Below are 24,410 nucleotides of genomic sequence, written 5' to 3' on the forward strand. Positions count from 1 at the left end.
ACTTTTCTCCTATTGAGGATTGCAGTGAAGTACAGCGACGTAGAAGAGAATAAAAACAATACAGGGGAGAAAAACAAGGAAGAGAGACAGTTAGACATGGATGAGCACAGAAAAGATGGGTCATTAGGGGAGGAAAGTGGCCTTTTCCCCAGGAGTGTGTTACATAACACCCAAACAACCTCTCACTGACAGCACTGCATTACATGGGCACCGCAACAACACTGCTCTACTGTCTGGTGGTTTAAGTATGTAAGTTACATGCTTTTAGGCCCAAAAAAGAGCTTAATGCAATTTATGACAATCAAAAGTGTCAATCGTTTAGATTGCAATGCTTAAAAAGTATGAATCAGCATTTCACAACCTACTTTGTCCCCACATGTCTCATATTTCAAAATGACATCAGCTCACACCAGAAAAGGAAAGCTGTTTCAGAATATCATTGGAATAACATGCACAATAAATCATTCCCAATATGACCAGGAACATGCGTTAAGAAAATATAAATCTATAGGATTTTAAATAAATTTATGATGACCATATGTTCTCTTTTTCCCCCCAACTATGTCTTAACCAGGATTTCTAAATTGCCTAACATGACTGTTGTTTTTCTGTTGTTGTTGATTTTTAACTATTGTTTTTACATACATGATGAAGGTAATGGCTGAAAAGTATTTTAACAAATAGAATTGCAAATATGTATAATGCAAGAAATGTGACAAAATTCTGCACAATTTCTTGGACTAAACTGACGGCAATCTTGGGCCTCAGCATGAAATCAGATCGGACGGTATTTGTCAGTGTGAATTGCTTTGTTACTCTCACTTCCTCAACCCAATGCACAAGCTCACATTTAATTCTAGTCAGACAGTCACTTCTGTATGATGGTGAAAACACAATGTCAAGATGCACCAAACACGCACCTAAAACATTCAAATTTTCCACCACGAAGACTGAGACAACTATGAACTGGATTGAAGGGGGTAAATTATAGATCATTTCCTGCCACCGGTGCTTTGTGGGTGTGAAAGTCATAAACTGTTTTGACTACATGTTGAGACAAGTCCTTGATGAGCTCAGATCACTCATGCTTGTTCTAAGACATGGAGCAGTGTAGTTCATTAAGCTTTGTCCATGATTTCTGAAATCTTCATTTAAATTTTTAGACTAAAGAAAATATTTTTATAAAACTTTACAATATCATTAACATTAGTTAGGCCTATTGCATTAACAAACATGAACTAACAAATAAGATGATATATATATTCAATTCAATTCAAGTTTATTTGTATAGTGCTTTTTACAATACTAATCGTTACAAAGCAACTTTACAGAAAATTATGTTTCTACAATATTTAGTAGTAGCTTATGGTGGTGACTGTCAGTTTGTGCACGTTTGACAGAAAAAAAAATTAATACAAGATGTAGTCAGCTAGACGATGAACATTATTAATATTATTAATTAATATTATATATATATATATATATATATATGTGTGTGTGTGTGTGTGTGTGTGTGTGTGTGTGTGTGTGTGTGTGTGTGTGTGTGTGTGTGCGTGTGTGTGTGCGTATATATATATATATATATATATATATATTAGAGTATTTACAACTTTTGTTATGTTAAGCTACTTAATAAAAAATAATATAATATAATATAATATAATATAATATATAATCCTGTTAACAAATAACTATTGTTAACAAATTCTGAAAAGAAAAAAAAATACAAACATAATGTATTATGTTGAACCTAACATAAAAAAGAAAGAAAGAAGTCATTTTGTGTTAAATACAGTATCATTAGGATATAAATTCTGTCACTCTCTGAGTGTGCGTGCGTGCGTGCGTGCGTGCGTGTGTTTGTGTGTTTAAAGTTCTCCCTGCCCTCTTTCAGCGCTCGACCAACCGCGCGTCTTTCCACAGGTGATCGGTGTCTCTTCTCAACCAATGAACACGCAAACCCGATTAACCCTTTAGTGGTCCGACCAGATCTTTCCAGGGACTGAGCTGGACTTCGTCTTTAAAGAAACATTTGGCCGCTACTTTTGCCAACAGTCTCGACTTCGGTTTAATTCAGAGTGAAAGCGCAGCGGATGCGCGCGCGGTGCAGACGTCGGTGATCTTTACGCGAGGATTATCACATGATCCTCGGGTTCACGAAAACGGATTTTCTGATGCATTAATGATCCAGATTCCATTCCAAAGAAGATGATTGTAGAGTTGGACATGCGTTTGCTGAACGTCCTCTTTTCTCTTCACAGCTCCTTCGAGGGGCTTTGGGAGTCTGCTCTTGACGTGATGTTTGAGATGAATTGTCACCATCTCCCTGGTGGTGGAAAAACGGGTGAGTTACTGTTTCCAGATTATGTTTTTATAGACAACTTTTTTAATGATCAGATTGAAGCTATGGGATATTTTAGCGTTAGATTATATTGTTGTCTGTGGTGGTCAAAAGCTATTGAGATGTTAATCCCTGGGCAGATCTAGTGGCCCGTCGTGTCTCTTCTGCCGTATGAAATATTCAATCTGTGTGAACAGGAACAGGAAAACCTTCAGTAATAGACTGAACACCACACACAACGTCTGCTTGTCTTTATTAAAGTGAACGCATTGCTGTTAAAAAAAAGGGTTGTTCTTGAGTTGGTGCCAGTTTTTTTCCCTGTTGGGACCTCTGGAGCTGAACACAAATGGAGATTGTACTTTTTTCAGTGTTCATATATGCATAAAAAACAGAAGTGACAATGTGTTTTATAAATGTACTACTGCTAAAAATAGCTTAAACCAGCCAAAAAACAAAACAAACAAAAAAAACGTTTTATTGTTCTTGTGCTGCTGTTGACAGGTTTTAAAGCTATTTTTCAGCTGGTCAGAGCTAGCCACCCAGCTAAACCAGCAGATGACCAGTTGAAACTAGTAAACCAGTGAAAGATGTTTGTTTTTAACTGGAACAGATGAATTTCTGTGTTGCCTAAAAGAAAGGCTGGTTGTGTTGCATGCTTCTAAGTGTGCATTGTTTGGAGAGATGCATGTTATTTTTCACAATATATCAGTGTTTAATAGACATATGGTGGTAAGGTGGTGGTAGTTGAGGCCTTGAGTATGATCTCTCCGCCTTCACTGACGAATCACCCTGTAATTAAAAACTTGACAATATGAATAAGTCTGAACCTGTTCAGGTCCCTGGTGTTGGTTGGAAGGTTTTTTTTTTTTTTTTTTTTTTTTTTACAGTTCTGTCTTAATATAAAGTATGTCTGAAAAGCTATTAATACAACCTGTGTGTGTGTATATATATATATATATATATATATATATATATATATATATATATATATATATATATATATATATATATATAAAACTTTTATAATTTGTCAAGTGTTTTTCTTCTTCTTCTGGTATATATTAGAATTCATTGTATTAGTTTATTTTTATTAAGAAGATAAAGAATAAGAATCAATTATGCCTTTATGGAAGCTTAATTGTGCATATTTATTTTCCTTTTTTTTTTTTTTTTTTTTTTAATTTATGTTCAAATTTGCCCTGATATTATTGCTATACCAGCATTAAGATTGAACCCTATGTGGTCATCAAATAGTCCTGACTAGGCTTTTTCTAACTAGCCTTTAGCTCGTATCTTTAAAACACCAGAACTTCATGAACTGTCCCTGCTGAATCTCCTGCTCTCTCTCTCTCTCTTTTAAACCGGTCTCCTTCCATACTCGTAATTTAAAAACTACCGACTTTAGTTTGCAGCCAAAACCTTACCCTTTAAAGGGGTGGTTTTTAGAGCAGGTTTTATGGTACTATTATAAGAAATGACAGGGTGGGATTGCTAGAAGAAGCGTAGCAATATTGTTTCTTTACTTGTTATCCTCTTCAAACCTATAGTGAGAAAGAAAGAAAAAATAGTTTGGCCTTTCAAGTGACCTGCTTCTCAAACTGTGTCTCGGTTTCAAGTCCTCTTCCAGCTCAGAAGCCGTTTAGGTTTATAATCTCATAGTTCAACAAGCACATGTTTTGTGGGGTGCAGTGTGTGACAGTATCCCATAGTTTATGACTGGTGAATACAAATACTGTTGAACAAAAAAAAAAAAAAACACTGCTGTATAGCTGAGGGTTATGATAAACTGTAAATATACCCCCCCCCCATAAATAAATATAATTTAAATAATACTCTTTTTTTATATATATATGTATGTATGTGTGTATATATATATATATATATATATATATATATATATATATATATATATAATGTATATGTATGTATATGTATATATATATATATATATATATATATATATATATATATATATATATATATATATATATATATATATATATATGTGTATATATATATATATATATATGTGTGTGTGCATATGTATATATTATTTTTATTTATTTATTTTATTGGATAAAAGCCAATGTGTTAACAACATGATTTTAATCTCCATTAAATGCTTGCTAAATTGTGCTGCATTTTGTTCCTGTGTGTGTAAATTATATATTAGCCTACACTGAACGTAATCCATTGTTCGACCTAAAAATAATTCCTTTGCTGAACTCCCTTATTTTGTGTAATTTAGTGTGGTGAACGTGTGGTATGTTCTGGGGCAAGACAACTTCATTAGCTTCAAAATATCTTCTTGTGCAGTGTTTGCAGTATTCTGGCAGAACAAAAAGGTGAAGTCACATTCAGTTTATTGGTGAATCTGGATTTGACCAAAAGAGGGCGCCGTGTCCTAACCTAACACAAGAGCCTAGCTGTCAGATTTTAGGATTTATTTTCTCAGAAGTGAGAGTTGTTGAATGTGCAAATAATATGATTTTGGTGGAACAAAAATAAAACCAATTGGCGTTGAATCCTACACCCAGTGTCTGATTAAAACATTTAAAATTAAATATTTTTAGTTATTTAGATTAATATATATTTAACAGGCACGATATAACAAATTATTTACGTTTTAAAGCGACATGAATGGATGGCAAAAAAAGTGATCCTTAAAAATGTACGTTTATTTTACTTCGGCATGTGTGCGCGCATGTTTCGTGACCGCGCTCGCGTGCACGAGCCGGGCTGGAATGGCCAGGGAGCGCGTGCACGTGAGGGAGGAGGGGAGAACGCCGTCTGCTGAGGAGTTTTTAATGTCCGCCATGTTGAGAATGGCGCACTGAGGCGGCGAGAGAAAACACACACACCCGCCTCTGCTTCTCCTCGCTGGAGCTCCTCTAGTTCATTATTTGTTGTCATTCTCCGACTCCATCCACCCTCCTCCATGAGATCTGTTACGGTTTTATGGGTGATTGTGAGGGGATCGGATAGAATTATAGAGTAAAATGAGTAAACTGTCGTTCAGGGCGCGGGCGCTGGACGCTCTCAAACCGCTGCCCGTGTTCCGATGCGAGGATCTGCCAGACCTGCACGAGTACGCGTCCATCAACCGCACCGTGCCGCAGATGCCCACCGGTATGGAGAAGGACGAGGAATCGGTACGAATTTTACCATGCAACCGCCTGTTTTGTGCGATACAGATTTGTTTTTCTGTCAACCTGCGCACCTTTGGATGCAGCAAAATGGCCGACTGTGCGTGAAGCGTTTTACACGGTATTTTGGAGCCGTTTTGCGGTGTGCACCGAATTTAACGTCTGGTTTATGCAGTTGGATTTATTTGATGGCTATTTGGGGTATGAAAGTCTGGTTTTATCAATCCGTTCGGACCCAAATCGTGCAGCAAAACACAAAAGGAGTCATGTGACCGCGGAGGAACCGACATTTTGTTGGAGTTAGTCCTGCAGTGGCGGCAAACGGCAGCCAGAGGGCGGTCACGGGAAATATCTGCTAACATTTGCGAGGAAGAGTTTGCCCCAAAATTTAAATTCTGTAACTTACTCCCCTTCATGTTGTTCAAGTTCTGTGTCTGAATTTTTTCTTGGTCACTATTCACTTCAATGCTGTTTTCATACAACAGAAGTGAACGGTGACCGAGCTGTCATGTCCTGTGTGTGTCAAGAAATTGATTCATGCAGAGTTTAAACAACTTGAAGGTGGATAATGCCACAACTTCATATTTTTAGTCAATTATTCATTTTATATATTTATTTGAATACCCCCCCACCCACCCACACACACACCTGGAAATTAATAGGTATTTCTAAGTAAAGAACCCACAAGGTGATGCTTGTGAAAATGTTTTCTCGCCTAGATTTTGACTTTCGCTTTTTATGAATGCAGAGTTTCTACAGTTTAGTAAAAGAAAAAAACAATGTAATCATGAATGATAGGGACATGAAGGTGCAGAAACCTTCGAGCCTTGGTCTAAAGGTGCAGAAACCTTCGAGAGCTGAGCTGAAGGGCCCTTGATGAGAACCTCTCATCTGAATTCTTATCAGGGCCCTTGAGCTGCTAGCGTTAATGACTGCTTTCCCATGCAATTTTATTCAGAATTTAGTAATTTCAGTTATGTAAGCGTCGTGCAAACATGTTAACTTTATTGCCTCAATCAAAATAGTCCTATCTTGTTTTATGAATCAAATTGACACCTGCAGATTTTAATTGGAATTTTGATCAACATCTTATTTTACAAACATTAGAAGAAATGGCCTACATTTAAAATTCATTGCATTCTTTTGCGTTTCTCTAAAGGACTTCAAGGAAAATTCTTGCATTGAGTGAATATCTTTAATAATTCCAGAAGAGATTGCTCTTGGTTTATAGTTTGTGCTGTTTTTATTTATTTTGTATTAGTTTTAACCAGAGCTCTAGAAAATGTGCATGCAAACATGGTCAATGACAGCAGCATGTCAAGTGTCTTGTTCTCTCTCTCGTGGAGCTTCACGAGTGGTGCTTGTTTATGGTTTGAGCCCGTTCTTATTAAAACTGTGTGCAGTGTTTGAAGAAATCCATTTATGCAAGACTTATTAATAGAAATTCAGTGTGAGCCTGAGTCCCCTGTGAAAGTGAAGCATGCATGCTTGAGGTGAATTTTAGGGTTGAGTCTTTTCACTCGTATCCTCTTATTGAAGTGAAGCCTGGTTTTAAGTGTGACCATCGTAGTTCCTTCCTAAATATCAGTTGCTGCTTCTATCACCAAACGGCTCTGGTGTAGAAGAAAATTGAAGAATCTTTTCAATGTTGCATTTAAAGTTCACATTTTGTAGAAGGTTGAATTGAATGCATTTTCTTGGAAAGATGGGAACAAAGTCGCTTGGTTTTGTTTTGGTGTCATTTTTGCTGGATGTTTGCAGCACAGGGTTGTCAGATGGCTGCAGGCGGTGTTTCCCGTAATCAAAAATTTAAGTCAAATGTTGTGACTGTCACATTTCTCTGGCAGAAAAGGACTAGGATGTGGATAACTGGTTAAAGCTCTGATACACCGTTTATTTAGATTGTGCGCCAGAGAGGTTTTCTTCCAGTGGTTAAACGTTTTGCCGTCTATAATGGCGGTTTAGTTCAGGGGTCAAAAGTTTTCCAGTTCCCCATAGATCTTTTTCAAGCCCTGACACAAGCTCTATAATGATATATTGCATATGTAATGTTTGGTCTTCTATTTTTGTATCTGTCTTATCTTTACTTATGAATCTATTCTCTAAGAGAAGAAAACCGTACTGAATGGTGAAATTAAGTGCAAGGCGTCCTTTCTGAACCGCGTGGGAACTCTGTGACCACAAATAACTCTATAATCGTGCTTTCATTGGTGAGTGTACTGATATGCTGTGTTTTCAAAGTTTACAGAGTAAATTGTTTATTAGTTGAGTTCCTTTCAATCTTCTAAAAACATTCTGTACAGAATAGGTTTAAAATAAGCATGGGAAATTCATTTATATTGGCTGTTTGAGGATGCTAAATTCCAGTTGTTTCATTTAACTGATATAGTGCTGTGTTTTGAAATGATTTATGAGCTCAAATTTTGCGTTCCAATTTTAGAGGTTATACTTCATGTAATGGGCGACTGTTGGTCTCCAAATTAAGTTATAAAAATTTAGTGTACACATGTTGTAATGCACTTATTAGGTTAAGAAGCACAATGTGGATTTGACATTTTAAAAGTTATCTTATAATGGAGGACACGAGTGGCGTGGCGCGGTACAACAAAATACTATAGAATAAATTTTAATCAGTCGGCACTGGATGCAGCACTACACGACATAACAAATCGTTTTAAGTGGAGCCAGGCGAAAGTATAAATTCCTCGTCTGCACACGCTCTTTAAAATTGTAATTGTTGCCACATTATTGTTGACCTCTTTCATTTATCACGATCTCATTTGTACTTGGCCAGTTTGGAGAAACTAAGCCTCGCTAAACCTGACCAGCCAGGCGTTTGCAATCACAGACACTTGTAAAATCGTGGATGGGGGACATGAATGGAGATGTCACCAGATCGGTGATGTAGTACCGTAATTCTTCAAATAAAATTAGTGCAGCAGAGCCAGATAACGAATGATTCGAGAACCGAGGAGCTGATGATAACTGCGCATGCGTGATTCAGCGTGACGCAGACTGACACAGAGCGCGTCTGAACCGAACTGATTCTTTTGGTGATTTGATTCTGTGCTGATTTTATGATCTCTGTCCACTGGAACGCTATCGCTTTTAATTTAAAACAAGTTATTTAAAACAATTACTTATCAAACAGATGGAATTAGAGAAAAAGGCCTGCCTGTAATAAAAGCCTGTTACCTTCTGCAGTTCAGGTAAATAAATGCTTTTATTTGAGGAATTACGATATTTGGTTTCCCAACAAGGTCCATCGCACAAAACACAATTAATTTGCGGAATGCTTAAACTGTATTTCCCTGGTCTCAGACCTGCCAATCTAAAGGAAATGCGGTGTATGGCGTTTGAGTAATTTGTAAATTGTAAAACAATTTGCGACTGTTACTGTTATTTCACTTGTATACAAAACAAGTGTGCATGGTGCATGACGTCACATGTACTGATGATGCAGTTGTCATGGCCATGGTCACAGCCCTAGTGCTCAAGAGCCCATTTATTTTTATTTTTGGATATATTGTCACCTTCTGAAATCCATTACATCATGGAAGTAAAATGGATTGTAAATGCTGGAACATGTTGTCTTTAACCAAGTTGCTCTAGGGAGATCTTCCCTCTAATAAGTGTTCAGCAAGTTGCTTTGGAAAAATGTATGTACTAAATGACACCTTATGTCACCTGATCCTGGATCAGCGAGACCAACAAACACTCTTATATGAACACAGAGATTTGATAATCCTGGGTTTGTGGATTTGGGTTTCATGCGGAGTTGTTTCTGTAGAAATAATGGTGTTTAGGAAGTGGTAGCAATGTGTTAGGAAGTAGACAGATTCTGCTTTATGGTTTATATCATATTATTATTTAAAAATGTGTATTGTGTTGCAGACTTCTAGTTTATATCGCCTTGTTGAAATTTAACTGAAATGTCATGAAACCATCAAACTGGTCCTTTATAATGCATTACTATAACAAATAGACTGTTATATACTGCTCAGATGTCAACTTTCTACATTATGAGTAAATCAATCACTTATGCGAGCAAATCTTAACTCTGGGTGTTTAAATGATGTCTAATATTAGCCAATGGCTAAAAAAAAATTCTAAGATTTTGCTCGCCAGTGTGTGCCAAACACTTTGAGCGCTTCAGAGTCTCTCTCTCCATCAATCGGTCTTTTCCAGTTCATTTGAATGGATGTGCAATGCAACTATATTTGACATTGTAAACTTGACGTATTGTAAACTAGTGTAAACTCATCGTTGCTTTGTCTCACACACACGCAGGGAGAGAGAGGGAGAGAGCTGTTATCGTCCCTGTTTTGATTTAGCAAATCAGTTCGAGTGTACGCGCACAACCTGATTAATATTCATGAATCCAGCAGCTCATTAATCCTCAGTAATCCTTGGTGTGTTTTATAGTTCTTATTAGTAGAATTTGTATCATCTTATCAGTATTTTTGTTAGGTTTATTTTTTCACAGAAACACTGAATGAACAAAAAGCACCACCACCAGTCTAGTTAAAATGAGTAATATGCATTCTAAAATGGTTTAAAGTTTATTTATAATTACTAAAGTTCTATAATTAACACTGGAATATTATAATGCCTGACAGACTGATACTCTTGAGAGTTGTTCTTTCAGATATTTAAAAAAACTGTGCAGTTTTACAAACCATGTATGTATAATATAAAAATTATATCTCAGTCTGGCGAGTAAACGAAAAAACATACACTAGCCAGTGGTGATTCAATTGCTAAGGTGTCCGTAGAGGGTTGGATCTCAACTTCAATCATTCAAAACCAATCAAAAAAGATTAGTCATATTCCCAAATATTAAAGCTGTGCATCCTGCAATTATTGACAAGGATGCAGAGACACAAAAAAAGAGAAAAAAAATTTAGTTGGAGGAATACAAAATATGATCGTCTGAATTCCTAATTCAGTATTTGGCCATGAGATCTTGGTAGGAGATACGTGGAGATCGTTTTTACTTTCAAAGCTTTTGTTCTTTCTTTTTTTGTGATCGGTTTGTTTTCCCCCTTCATCTGTTTGTAATTCTGATCCTCTGAGGTCAGTGTTGGGGTCAACCTCAGCGATGGGAGCATTTGCTGTCCGAAGGTTATTCAGAGGACCGTGCCAAAGGAAGTCTGGCTTTTGTCTGCTGATAATTGCCTCCTTGCATAAGACCTTTTGAGTGAGGGATCGCAGCTGAGTCATTTAAGATGAGGGGTGTGTGTGTGTGTGTGAGAGAGAGAATGAGGGAGAGTGTTTGGGTTATAGAAAGTGTTTTTAACGACTGCTGGAAAAAACAATATCTTAATGTTTAAGTAAATGTATTTTTGTTAATTTATTTTTGCTCATTGCTATTACATCACATACTTTATCTCCAAAGTTTGTTTGCGCTCCCCTGGTGAAATGTTTCAGGCTATCGTGTGTAATGTTTTTTATTAACTTATGCCAAGTGTAATCATTTCAGCTGAGCTCCTAGGGTGCATGACGTCAGCCGAGCTGGGCAAAGGATTTGGACATTTTTGGAGTTCTGTTATGCTTTGTTGATTTCAGGTTTTTCATTTCCCAACATGGTGTATATATTTGGAAGATGTGCTCTCTTTTATGTTTTAGAATTGGTTTGTATTGTTTTATGCCGTTTATGTGGCCTGTTTATTTGAAGAGGTTTTTGAAAACCTGTTCAGGTCACTTCATTAAAATGGTTTGTGTTCTCTCTGAAACCACAGCTCCTGTTTTGTGGGCAGATCTATATCAGAGATTCACAGGGAAGGTAAAGAAAAGCAAGAAAGTGTTGCGTAATTGTAAACGCGGTGTGGTTTTTGCTGTAATCGAGTGTGAGATTGCTCAAAGCCTAATTTAGTTTTGTTTAGGGACTCTTGCACCGTCCATTCACCACTGCTTATTGTAGAAATGGGGCTTCTGGGAGAAAATTAGCCAAGGCTGATCATTGCAGCATTTTTTTTTTTTTTTTTTGCCATATTCATGGAAAAAAATTATGCTATCCATTGTTTGCAATCAAGCTACAGTCGTAAGGACAATCAAAACACTGATATTTTGAGTTCTATCCCAAGCAACTTCTACACGTTGTCAAGTGTTTTGTAAATATCTTGGCCAATGTTCTGTTATTCTTTTACGTTATATTGGCAAGTGATTTGTTCTGTTGATTTGAATCTTTCAATGATTTATTGCATGCAATCGAGGATAAAGTAGTTTGGAATATGGCTGGATACAGTTTGCAAAGTGTTTATAAACAACAATTTAGAGTACTGCAGAATGTTGATGTAAATGGTGTCATTTTCTTTTTCAGTTTGTTGTATTACAAAATTCCAAATGAATTCGCTAAATTAATAATTTTATTTTAAATGGATGGTTCACTCCAGAATGGAAATTTATTCAGCCCTACTCGCCCCCCACTAGTATAAGTTTCTTTCTTCCACTGGACACAAGATATTTAGAAAAATGTTTTGTAACCGAACAGTTGTTGAAAGCCATTGATTTGCATAGTATTTTTCCCATACCATTTTGAAGTCAGAGTTGGCAACTGTTTGTTGTGTTAGTAAATTACAAAAGAAATATATATTTGAGCTATCCCTCTAAGACTCTCTTTTTGGTTCAACATGATTCATACTTTGTGTATGGAAATGTTTACTGAAGCATGTGTCACTTTCTAGGAGCACCATCTCCAGAGGGCGATTTCCGCCCATCATGTGTATGGAGAGAAGAGGGATAACATGGTGATTCCCGTCCCAGAGGCCAAGAGCAACATCACCTACTATGACTCGCTCTACCCCGGAGACTTCAAGATGCCAAAGCAGCTCATTCACATACAGCGTGAGTACACACATCTTAATGAGTTAGTTTTTCTTTAATGAAGCAGTATTTAAGGTGGGGTTGTTATTGAGGACAGGTATTGTAGCGTTTGAATGTAAGTGATTGAGACTTTTGTTACTGACATCTGTCCGCCAGTTTCTGAACAGCAGGTGTTTAGGTTTTATTTATTTTTTTGTTCTTCGAGTGTTTGTGGATCGCAGGCTCTGCCATCTGCCACGTCCTGCACTTTGGGGTGCTTTGACTTCATCTGGTTGTTAAGATGTCCGCAGAACGCCCCTTTCCTTCAAAGATTGTGTAATGTGTTTGTGAAATCTTTTTGAGCATCATCTGCCAACTGCAGGTGATTTAAGAAAATCAAAACCATAGATATTCTATTAATCATCATTTATTAAAAAAAAAAAAAATTTGTTCACATGATTATACAATCGTCGGTCTCCGTCTCTCAGTTGAAGTTTAATGGGATATCCCAACCCTAAATAAAAATTTGGTCATTAATCACTTTACCCCATGTTGTCCCAAACCCGTAAAAGCTTAGTTCATCTTTGGGATATTTCATTATTTGAATATTCCTGGGTTGGGTTGGCATTCATTTTTAAATTGAGATCAGAATAATCTTTTATTTTATTTTTTTGAACACCTGGTATCTCCTGCAAAACGGTCTTCATTCGCACTTTCAATATAGCCGCTATCAGGCTGAATGGATTGAAGGACTGTCAGGTACGGTTACAGTTGAATTTCCACGTGATTCTGTTACAGCGCGGCACGATTACAAACCGTTCTCGACATTAGACCAGAGCAGTGAGTTGACATTAATTTAATCGGTGATGGTCAGGCTGTTATTCTTAAATTGATTTTGTGTGTATGTATGTATAAAATATTTTTTATTGCAGTTCATACAAAATTTTTTAGTTTTTACACTTATTTGGTTTAATGTGTTTTTGTTTTTATTGGTGCTGTAGAAATTACAGATTTGTATATCTCAATTCAGCCAAAAATAGTGAGACCATTTTAGTCACATTTGCGACTGAAAAGTACAGCATGCAACTAGAGCTGAAACAACGAATCGATTTAATCGATTAAAATCGATTATTAAAATAGTTGTCAACTAATTTAGTAATCGAATCGTCGCTAAATAAATTTATTTGCCATAAGCGGCTCATTTCGTGCATATTTCAAATCTGCGGTGACCAAAGTGTGGCAGTAATGAGCCACCGGAGATTTTACTCAGCCAGTACAGCAGGTGAAGTAGCGAATAGCCAATAGCTGGCCTCGTTTTATGTCACGTGCTTCCCGAACAGCGTCTCTGCAGCATTCAGCGGGAAGTGGGAGTACTTTACTTTGAGCCTTCAAAATGAAGAGCAACCTGTAAACTCTGCACTACTGAACTGTTTAAGGGGCCGTTCACATATCGTGTCTTTTGCGTGCTCAAGTTCGTTATTTCCTATGTAGGCGCGCAGTATGCACTCTCATAATGGAAGCGACGCGGTCGCGACATGCACGCGGTGCGATGCGCCCGTTTTTCCAGGCGCGTCCACACCGCATCCTTTTATCCTTTGCTGAAATTTCCGGGTCTTCATGGAGAGGGCACGTCATGGAGAGAGCACGTCATGGTTGCTTAGCAAAGGCAGACGCCTCAGGGGCGGTTCTGCCCGAGCGCTTTGGAAAGAAGGAGAAAGCGGCGCGACTAGCGTTTTCCACGCGTTTTTAGGTGCGATATGTGAACGGCCCCTAAGAATTTTATTTGTGCAGATTCTCCAGTACAAGGTTGTTTGCAAATGTTTAGTCGTAAAAGCTGATAACATTGCTTTTTAACGGTTAACATTTAAAGCTTTACAAACATGTTATGTGATCAGTTTGTCGTTTACCAGTTCATAATTCAGACTTGCAGCCTAATTATGACTGAATGAGAGAGGTAAATGTTTGAGTATATTTAAAATGCTCTTCTTTTCTAAGTATTCACTGCTCTTTTTCACACAGCAGGTTTTTTGTGTGTGTCCCAATTTTTTTTTTTCTGGACAACCTTCTGATGGATTTTACTTTAAATTGTGAGTTCCATTCAGGTTTCATGCCATTGGCACTTTTTTTCAAAGGATTGTTTAGAATTTCACAGCATAAGCTATAAATCTTTTTCCCAGTAAATAATAAAATACAATGCACTGCAATTTTATTCTGTTTTATCCTTATACTTCGTGAAAATATGTTCTCAAAGATTCCTTAAGCTTTGTTCGGGATGTTAAACTACTTTAGGAGCTCTAAGGACTGCCATGGTGAAAACAATATTTGAAATCTCCTTGTGAATTTTGCTAGAGTATGGGTCAGTGTTTTGATTGCAGAAGAGTTCGACAAAGGATTACTAACATAATAAAACAACTCCAGGTATATTTTTGATGAGGATATGACAATGCAAAATGGTTAAAATCTCTTAAAAATCTATGCTGAATGATAAAGACCCTTTATTAATAATTTACTTGGGGAAAAAATGGAAAAAACTAAAATATAAGTACATAAACCGATTAATCGATTAATCGTAAAAATAATCGACAGATTAATCGATTATCAAAATAATCGTTAGTTGCAGTCCTACATGCAACTATGAAAAAATATTCAGGAGCACCAGTGCAACTGACTCAATCAGCATATGTTTTTGTGTTCAAAGGAGCTTGGAAGGTTTCTGACGTACTTATAACGTGTTTCTGCAGTGTTGAGTAATGCATTATAGATGTATCCTCTCAAAGTGTAGAGAGGGAGTAAATAAGAGACTGTGCAGCGTAAGGAGCATCATTGATTTAAAATGGAGCTTTGTGAGATTGCAATGAACTAAGATGAGTGACCACTTTTGATTTAAGGGAGTTTGCAATTTGTTATATTGATTTAATACAACAATTCATCAAAGTGTCAAAGTATATTTTAAGTGACTGACTTTATCTGACTAAAGCACTGTTGCCTGATTTTGTTTCATTTCGTCAACGAAAATAGTTTCAAAGTAACAGCTGAGCTGCTGTGCATGTTTCATTGATGAATAAACTTGCATTTTGAAACCAATCTAGTGAGTCAGTGATTCAAATACCCATTCATAAAGACACTACCTTTACATTGTCATTTAGCAGACGCTTCTATCCAAAGCGACTTACAAATGAGGACAGTGGAAGCAATCAAAAACAACGAGCGCAATGATATATAAGAGCTATAAGAAGTCTCACACTAGAACCACAAAAAGTCACTTGCCTCCATCTTAAATGAATCAGCCGTTCAAATGAATTAATTCAGTGATAAAATCAGCCGCCACATACTGGCAGTTTTTGTTTCATCTTCAAAGTATCTTTTCTGTTTAAATCGCGTACTATTTCTACATTCAGTTTTATAACATTAACCTCCTTTTATTTTTTTTTTAAATTGCACTCATGTAATTCCTGGCTATTTCCTGTGTGTGTTTTAGGGGTAGAGAGAGTGAAAGGTTGAGTTAAGTGAGTATGGCGGCCCCTGGGTTGTCTGTAATAGGAGCAGGAGGTGTCCTGCTGTCAAAGAGTGTCTGAACAATCTCGCTCTCGTGTGCGCGCGCGCACACACACACACACACACACACACACACACACACACACACACACACACACACACCAGATGAGTGGGGAAGTGAGGATGAGGCAGTGGGAACTGTAGTGGGAACACTGTTCAAATGGGGGAGTGTTTAAGAGACCTCTCTTGGGATCTCTGAAATACACATGATGGACAAGATGTGTTTTTCCATCGCTTACTCAAGTGAGTTTTCATTGATTTATTGTTCTCAAGCTCCAGTATATACCAGACTGTGTCTAAAAGGTCTACTAAATGGGGTTTATTTTGGACAAAAGCTAAGTTTTATATGCCATTTAGAAGCTGGTAAATCTGAAATCGATGCCTCCATAATAATAGACTATAATGCAACAAAGTGGTAGCCCATTTAGAAAATTAAATGGAGTCTGTGAAAGGTTGTACAGAAGATCAATTACAAATTATTAGAAACCTCATGTGACTTATTTTTTCAGATGCTTTGCTGCAAGACTAACTTTTTATGGTTAATGCTAATGTTTTTAATGTTTTCATTTTTTGGTTTTATTACTTATTTATTTTAATGTAGTTCGAGTAAATCTAGTTGTGTGTAGCAGTCGACCGATAGTGGATTTCTCAGCCGCTCCAGCAACAGCTGCAACCTTGAAAACAATCAGCGTGAATTTTTGTGGTCAACCATTAGTGATGTGTGTCATGCACTAGCGTGGTTTCCACGGATTTTGTGAGGCTTGTGGTGCCAGGTGACGTCGCGCACATTAATTTGCATATTTATAATGCCGTTGCATAAAGTTTGCACTCAGACAAGTTTGTCACTTCAGATCAAGTGTTGCCGCACAAGAATATTTCGATCGCCCCCCAGGTGACTGGATGCACTATAGGTCATAAACCCCGCCATCTCCATGTAATCTATTGGGAGGCGAGACAAACTAAATAACCAAATTACACTTCAAATCATTTTTTTCCCAAGGATTGTCATTTTAGGTAGTTCTTAGCATGCTGATGTATGTTCAAGTGTTCATTAAGTTTGCTTAAAAGAAGTTATTTAATGCTTTAAAAGGGGGTGTGGTGTCATGATTGTAAGCTTGTGATTGGGTCTGTGGGAGTTTGGGTGGGACTTTGATTGAGCTGCTCCAATGACTCGCGCTCCAAATGACGTCATTTTTGTAAGATGACAGCGGCCATACTGGGAATGTTTTGGCTTCTTTTCTATAGTGCAAGGAAAAGTCTTTTTTACAGTCTATACTTCAGAACTGTTCTACTCTCTGAAAGGTCACATTCTGTAATACAACTGAATTCCCAGTAACCTGTTACCATTTATATTTTCTGCCGTCATAAAACAAGTATAAATATTGACTAAACACTATACATTAATTCTACATATTAACCAGGAGTCACTCTCACTAAACTGCTTTAAAAATGCTGTATGTTTTTGACTCTGCCAAAGCATAAAAATAGCATGCATCACCCTAAACAACTTATTAAAAATATTCCTATTGGCCAATTTTTACGGCTTAGAAGAAATTGTAGTAACGATGCCGAGTTTGAGCGCGGAGCAGTAGAAATGATGGAACGCTTTCATAATGGGGGCTATACTGAAAACGACATCTCCGCAGCTTATGAACGAGCTAGATCGACGCAACGATCACATCTCTTGATTAAAACCAAACATGTCTCTAGACAAAGACTTTGCTTCTCCACCGAGTTCTCTCATTTTGGCGGAGAAATAAAGCATGCGATTAAGAAACATTGGCACATCTTGCAGAGCGATCCAGCTCTTAAAGGTATATGTACAGAATCGCTGCGCATTACATTTAAGCGTCCGCGCTCACTGAGAGAGAGGTTAGTTCACACGAGACTATGTACAAACTACACTGAGTGATTTTCTTTTTTGAAAATGTGCGTTACGGGCCAGAATGTCTTTCTTTTTGTTTTGGTTTGTGAAACCCATTCACTGCCAGTTTACCCAATTTTATTTCAGATCCCCAAGTTGGTGGAAATCACAGCGGATTTCATTTCTTCATCATCAAGTGCACTCATTCCCATTGGTTTTCATCAATCTGGCAACCTGCGTGTGTCAAGCCTTAGGAGGAGGGTCCGGGTGATTTAAAAACCCTCTCCAATACTTTGAATTTGGACTGGAAGTCAATCCTACATACAGCACCTTTTAAATCCTGATTTTAGGCAACACTTGTGACTTCAATTACAGTTAAAAATTGTGGGAAATACTGGGGTTTTGACCTGACTGAAACCTATTCATCGTAACTCAGAAGTTGTTTAGCAACCAGCCAATGAGATTGAGCAAAACCGCACCTTTATTAAACCTTGTCAGAATGATAAAAAGTGGCTATATTGTCAGACCTGGGACTTGCTGCAAACTTCTAAATGAAAAACTAATATCTGAAAAGAGTCCTAAGCTTTCTTCAAGTGTGTTTAACCTCCACTGCTTCTTTCCACAGCTTTCAGTCTGGATGCGGAGCAGCCGGACTACGATCTGGACTCGGAGGATGAGGCTTTCGTGAATAAGCTGAAAAAGAAGCTGGAGGTGGAGGCCCTGCAGTTCGAGGAGATGATTGACAGATTGGAGAAAGGCAGCGGACAGCAGGTTATTAAAAAGATTCACCGCTTACAATGTGAACTGCAGAGTAAAAAACCTGGTATTTCAGTCAGTGATGCTCGAATCTTTAAATTGAAAGCTGAAGTGATTCTGCTAAACCTTTCCCTCGGAATTAAGGATGTCACTGTGTGGATCCTTAAATCCCACAAACCAGGAGTTATAAAGTTTAAATTGGTGATTGACTGATGCAGATATCTCGAGCAGTTGAAAGATGAACAGCTGTCAGTCACAATGCTGATGGACCGTTTGATAATACATTAATAGTACAGCTTTACCTTGACCGAGATATTTATAATGTTAGAAAAGATTTCCATTTCAAATAAACGCGGTTCTTCATGCTCTGTATTCATCTAATAATTTAAAAAAAAATGCATCATGGTTTGCACAAAAATATATTTTTCATTAGTTAATAATGTTTCAAATCAGCATATTAGAATTATTTCTGAGGGATCATGTGACACTGGTTACAGAAGTTTTGCTATATATTCAAATAGAAGTTATTTTAAAGTGTAATAATACTTGGTGAGCATAAGAAACGTTCAAAAAAAATAATTTAAACTAGTTTATATTTGTCTATCTATATTTATATCTATCTATATATATATATATATATATATATATATATATATATATATATATATATATATATATATATATATATATATAGAGAGAGAGATATAGAGAGATGTATAGATATATAGATATGTGATAGACAAATATAAACTAGTTTAAATTATCTTTTTGAACGTTTCTTATGCATATATACGGTATTGTTCAAAATAATAGCAGTACAATGTGACTAACCAGAATAATCAAGGTTTTTCGTATATTTTTTTATTGCTACGTGGCAAACAAGTTACCAGTAGGTTCAGTAGATTCTCAGAAAACAAATGAGACCCAGCATTCATGATATGCACGCTCTTAAGGCTGTGCAATTGGGCAATTAGTTGAATTAGTTGAAAGGGGTGTGTTCAAAAAAATAGCAGTGTGGCATTCAATCACTGAGGTCATCAATTTTGTGAAGAAACAGGTGTGAATCAGGTGGCCCCTATTTAAGGATGAAGCCAACACTTGTTGAACATGCATTTGAAAGCTGAGGAAAATGGGTCGTTCAAGACATTGTTCAGAAGAACAGCGTACTTTGATTAAAAAGTTGATTAGAGAGAGGAAAACCTATAAAGAGGTGCAAAAAATGATAGGCTGTTCAGCTAAAATGATCTCCAATGCCTTAAAATGGAGAGCAAAACCAGAGAGACGTGGAAGAAAACGGAAGACAACCATCAAAATGGATAGAAGAAAAACCAGAATGGCAAAGGCTCAGCCAATGATCACCTCCAGGATGATCAAAGACAGTCTGGAGTTACCTGTAAGTACTGTGACAGTTAGAAGACGTCTGCGTGAAGCTAGTCTATTTTCAAGAATCCCCCGCAAAGTCCCTCTGTTAAAAAAAAGGCATATGCAGAAGAGGTTACAATTTGCCAAAGAACACATCAACTGGCCTAAAGAGAAATGGAGGAACATTTTGTGGACTGATGAGAGTAAAATTGTTCTTTTTGGGTCCAAGGGCCACAGGCAGTTTGTGAGACGACCCCCAAACTCTGAATTCAAGCCACAGTACACAGTGAAGACAGCGAAGCATGGAGGTGCAAGCATCATGATATGGGCATGTTTCTCCTACTATGCAGGGTCCCCGCGGGTCCTTAAAAAGTCTTGAAATGTCTTAAATACAATTTTCGATTTTTAAGGTCTGAAAATGTCTTGAATCCTGGAATTTTCCATATGAATGTCTTAAATTTCATGTGGGATCTTAAATTTCATGTCCGACTCGTCATTTTTATTTATTTTTTCGACCGCACTTTGACCAGCGTAACATTTGGGGGCAGCACTTCGTGGGTGCAACCTGCATCATACCATATGTCACATACGAGTAAGTGATTGATGAACGCGTTGCGATGATGGTTCGCCACCACGGCAGTTTGCGAAATCGCAAGCATGGGCAAAGACGATAAAGCTGTGGACAAGAACACGATTGTCAGGTCTCGCTATCTTGGTTCTCAGTTTTTGAGCCCCTCAACGGCAGAAGACTTGCTGTAGCACTTTAAGGTAAGACTCTAAAAGTAACATTTAAAATTATTTGAATATGTTAAAATGCTTCATGTGTTTTTGTTATTTCCTAATGAATATTTGGGACAATATATCGATGCGTCACAATTCTTGGATTGATTTAAATTTTTCTGAATGCATTGTGAATTGATTCTGAGCTTAGTTTTTGCACATTGCGCCCTAGGCTAGTTTTTAACCGAACACTCAAATGCTCACGACGAAGAGCGCTCGTGCGTTCTGCTGAGTCTGATTATGTAATTGATATATTGCTTTTATGACGCGAGATTAATGTAAATGCCCCACTGCAAACACCCTTGTACTTCGCTTCAACCTTTTCGAACTGTATTAATTATTATTTTATAGTAGGTTCAAGTGGTGTGTGTCAGGCATATAAATCATGCAGTGGCATTTGCTGTTAAAAACTAAACTAAGAATTGATTCGAGAGATAATCGCGATGCATTCAGAAAAATTGGAATCGATCCAGAATAATTTCTCGATTCAAAATGCATCGATATATTGTCCCAGCCAATCAGTTAAAAAAATGTTGTGGGTGGGTGACATCTAGGCATAGGACTACTGCATTATGGATGGAAGGCAGTGCTGTAAATAACTTTATTATATAAAGCATTCAATATGCATTATGCTTCTTGCATTTTTTTTTATGTGAAAAGTAAAATTGAATTGAATTAAATAATGTAGCCCAGTTCATGGTTAGACTCCACATATCTGTTTTGTGCTTCTCAATTTTAGGTTAACAACGTTGACACTGAACCCTATCACATAGGCCCAATTTGTGAGCATTCACTATTATGGCTTAACTTGTTTCTCAAACATTTTTTCTTTCAAATCAAGGACCACTTAGCCAATAAAAAAAAAAAAAAAACTTGACATATTTGGCTTAATGATCATCCCTAATGCATGTAAAAATGTAGGCCATTTTAGTCTTCTGAAACCATGGCTAACTTCACCTGCTAATAATGTGCATGATTAGAAAACAAGTCATGAGAAGTGAATTGGAAATGTTCAACGGTGTCACAGTCCATGTCAGTCATTTTGGTTGATGACTTTTGCTCACAGACCCTCCTTGGTAATCTGGCATACGTCCAGTGGTCCCCAGACCACAGTTTGAGAATCACTACTTTAGACAAACCATCTAATCTAGTGTTCCTGTAGCTCAACTGGTAGAGCACTGATCTAGCAAGCAAGCAAGTTTGGGGGTTCAATTCCCCGGGAACACATGATATGTAAAAATTGATAGCCTGAATGCACTGTAAATCGCTTTGGATAAAAGCGTCTGCTAAATGCATAAATTTAATCTGAGTGAACATGAATGAAAATGTTATCATTTTTGAGGTGGACTTTGTTTTGATTTTATTTTTTTATAATTTCAGGAGGGCACCAAGGAACTTAATTTAAGGAACATGCTTTCTGTGTCAATGGATGGACCCACAGTAATTTGGAAAGTCATGGATCAGGAAATTTCTGATCCTGATCTTTCCTACAATTGTCTGTCATTCATTAGGTCTATGCATAGATTATTGAATGTGCTTGCATTTATCTGTGTCTGAAATGACATAGAAAACACTAATCAGCCCCCGAACAACATTTTCTTGGGGGAGAACCCCCAAACCCAACTCAAGACTATTAGGCAGCAACATTTAACCATAATTTAGATCAAGTATGATGAAATGGGCTTTTGTAATGTCCTGGGGCTGTCTTCCATGTCTTTTTCAAACTGCTATGAGGGGCCAGAATTTAGAAATTACCTGAAGTACCTTAAAGGCTGATAGTTTATACATAGTCAACCATGTCAGGGTTGTACGGTCAATCAGCACTTGGTATAAAAGTTTTCGCGCCCCTTTGACCTGTCTTGAGCGTGGTTGTGATGAGTTGTGCCACACTAATGCTTCGCCACATCAATCTGTGTTGTCGGACTGAACATTTCCCTTTTTTTTTGTTTAGATAAAGTCTTAAATTTTCCTTTTAGAGGACTTAAAAAGGTCTTAAAAGTCATTAAATTTGCTGTTAAAAAATGTGAAGATACCCTGCTATGGTGTTGGGCCTATTTATCGCATACCAGGGATCATGGATCAGTTTGCATATGTTAAAATACTTGAAGAGGTCATGTTGCCCTATGCTGAAGAGGACATGCCCTTGAAATGGTTGTTTCAACAAGACAATGACCCAAAACACACTAGTAAACGGGCAAAGTCTTGGTTCCAAACCAACAAAATTAATGTTATGGAGTGGCCAGCCCAATCTCCAGACCTTAATCCAATTGAGAACTTGTGGGGTGATATCAAAAATGCTGTTTCTGAAGCAAAACCAAGAAATGTGAATGAATTGTGGAATGTTGTTAAAGAATCATGGAGTGGAATAACAGCTGAGAGGTGCCACAAGTTGGTTGACTCCATGCCACACAGATGTCAAGCAGTTTTTAAAAAACTGTGGTCATACAACTAAATATTAGTTTAGTGATTCACAGGATTGCTAAATCCCAGAAAAAAAAAATGTTTGTACAAAATAGTTTTGAGTTTGTACAGTCAAAGGTAGACACTGCTATTTTTTTGAACAGACCCCTTTCAACATCATGAATGCTGGGTCTTGTTTGTTTTCTGACAATCTACTGAACCTACTGGTAACTTGTTTGCCACGTAGCAATAAAAAATATACTAAAAACCTTGATTATTCTGGTTAGTCACATTGTACTGCTATTATTTTGAACTATACTGTATATAGATAGATAGATAGATAGATATATTAGGGTTGCACAATGTGTCGTTTAAGCATCGATATTGTGATGTACGAATCAACAATAGTCACATCGCAGGATGTGCGATGTAGGCTGTCGTAGTTGATCCGTTATTCATTGAAATAAGAAACATTACATGGGCCAGCTGCTCCCCGGCCTTGACGAATGTGATTTGCGGATTAATTGCACAGCTTAACCATCATAGAGTGAAAGTTTATCATTGACAGGACTGAAAAACACATGCAAGTTTAACAGGGCAGAGAGAGAGGGAGCGCGCGCGAGAGAGATAGGGAGATGGAGAGAGCGCGCGAGAGAGACTTATGAATATATATGTATTTTTGTTTTGTTTGTTTCTATTCTGCTATGTACAATGCTTTGGCAATATGTACCTTTTGTATGTCATGGCAAAAAAGCAATATGAATTGAATTGAGAGAGAGACCGAGAGCGAGCGAGCCGTTTTAAAAAACAACACGAGCTCTGTCTTGCTCTCTCTCCCTCGTGCATAATTAATCAATTGACACGATGGTGTCGATGTTTAAATCATTTAAAATGAGAATGTAAGTGTGCTCACCCCATTTTTGTTTGTAGGAAAAAATATCGCAATATATATCGCAGAAAAATAAAATATCGCTATGTCATTTTTTTTTCCCCAATATCGTGCAGCCCGTGTATGTATGTGTGTATATATATATAATTTTTTTTGTGTAAAATATAGATATTTTATTGTTGCTATTATTACTACTATTAATAATAATATCTTTGTTTGTTTCCCATTTCTCTCTGTACCACAGCTGGTGACCCTACAGGAAGCAAAGCTTTTATTGAAGGAGGACGATGATCTTATCAGGGAGGTGTTTGAATACTGGAGCAGGAAGCGGAAACTGTGTAAAAATGTGTCCCTCATCCCAAACATCAAGCAGGAAAAGCGGGATGGTTCCAGTACCAATGACCCCTATGTGGCCTTCAGGCGCAGGACTGAGAAGATGCAGACGAGAAAGGTGAGCAGTTCTGGACGGAGCCATGGCCGTATCAGTGTTGGTTTCCTAATGCTTTAAAGTGT

General features: G+C 37.3%; 1 protein-coding gene across 2 annotated transcripts in view; it reads left to right on the forward strand.

The window, feature by feature from the left end:
- Positions 1-2,018: 2,018 nt before the first annotated feature.
- Positions 2,019-24,410, forward strand: part of LOC113099048 (enhancer of polycomb homolog 1-like) — a 34,609-nt gene continuing 12,217 nt past the window's right edge. Inside the window, exons 1-4 of one of the 2 annotated variants that reach the window (XM_026264097.1) lie at positions 2,019-2,344; positions 12,174-12,333; positions 18,336-18,481; positions 24,142-24,348. In XM_026264097.1, the coding sequence (XP_026119882.1) occupies positions 12,234-12,333; positions 18,336-18,481; positions 24,142-24,348 (453 nt within the window). In that variant the 5' untranslated portion in view covers positions 2,019-2,344; positions 12,174-12,233. Of the gene's footprint in view, positions 2,345-5,119; positions 5,494-12,173; positions 12,334-18,335; positions 18,482-24,141; positions 24,349-24,410 lie in introns of those variants that run through there. The other variant, XM_026264096.1, reaches the window with a different exon arrangement.

The sequence above is a fragment of the Carassius auratus genome, unplaced genomic scaffold, assembly GCF_003368295.1.
Source record: "Carassius auratus strain Wakin unplaced genomic scaffold, ASM336829v1 scaf_tig00216849, whole genome shotgun sequence".
Lineage (NCBI taxonomy): Eukaryota > Metazoa > Chordata > Actinopteri > Cypriniformes > Cyprinidae > Carassius > Carassius auratus.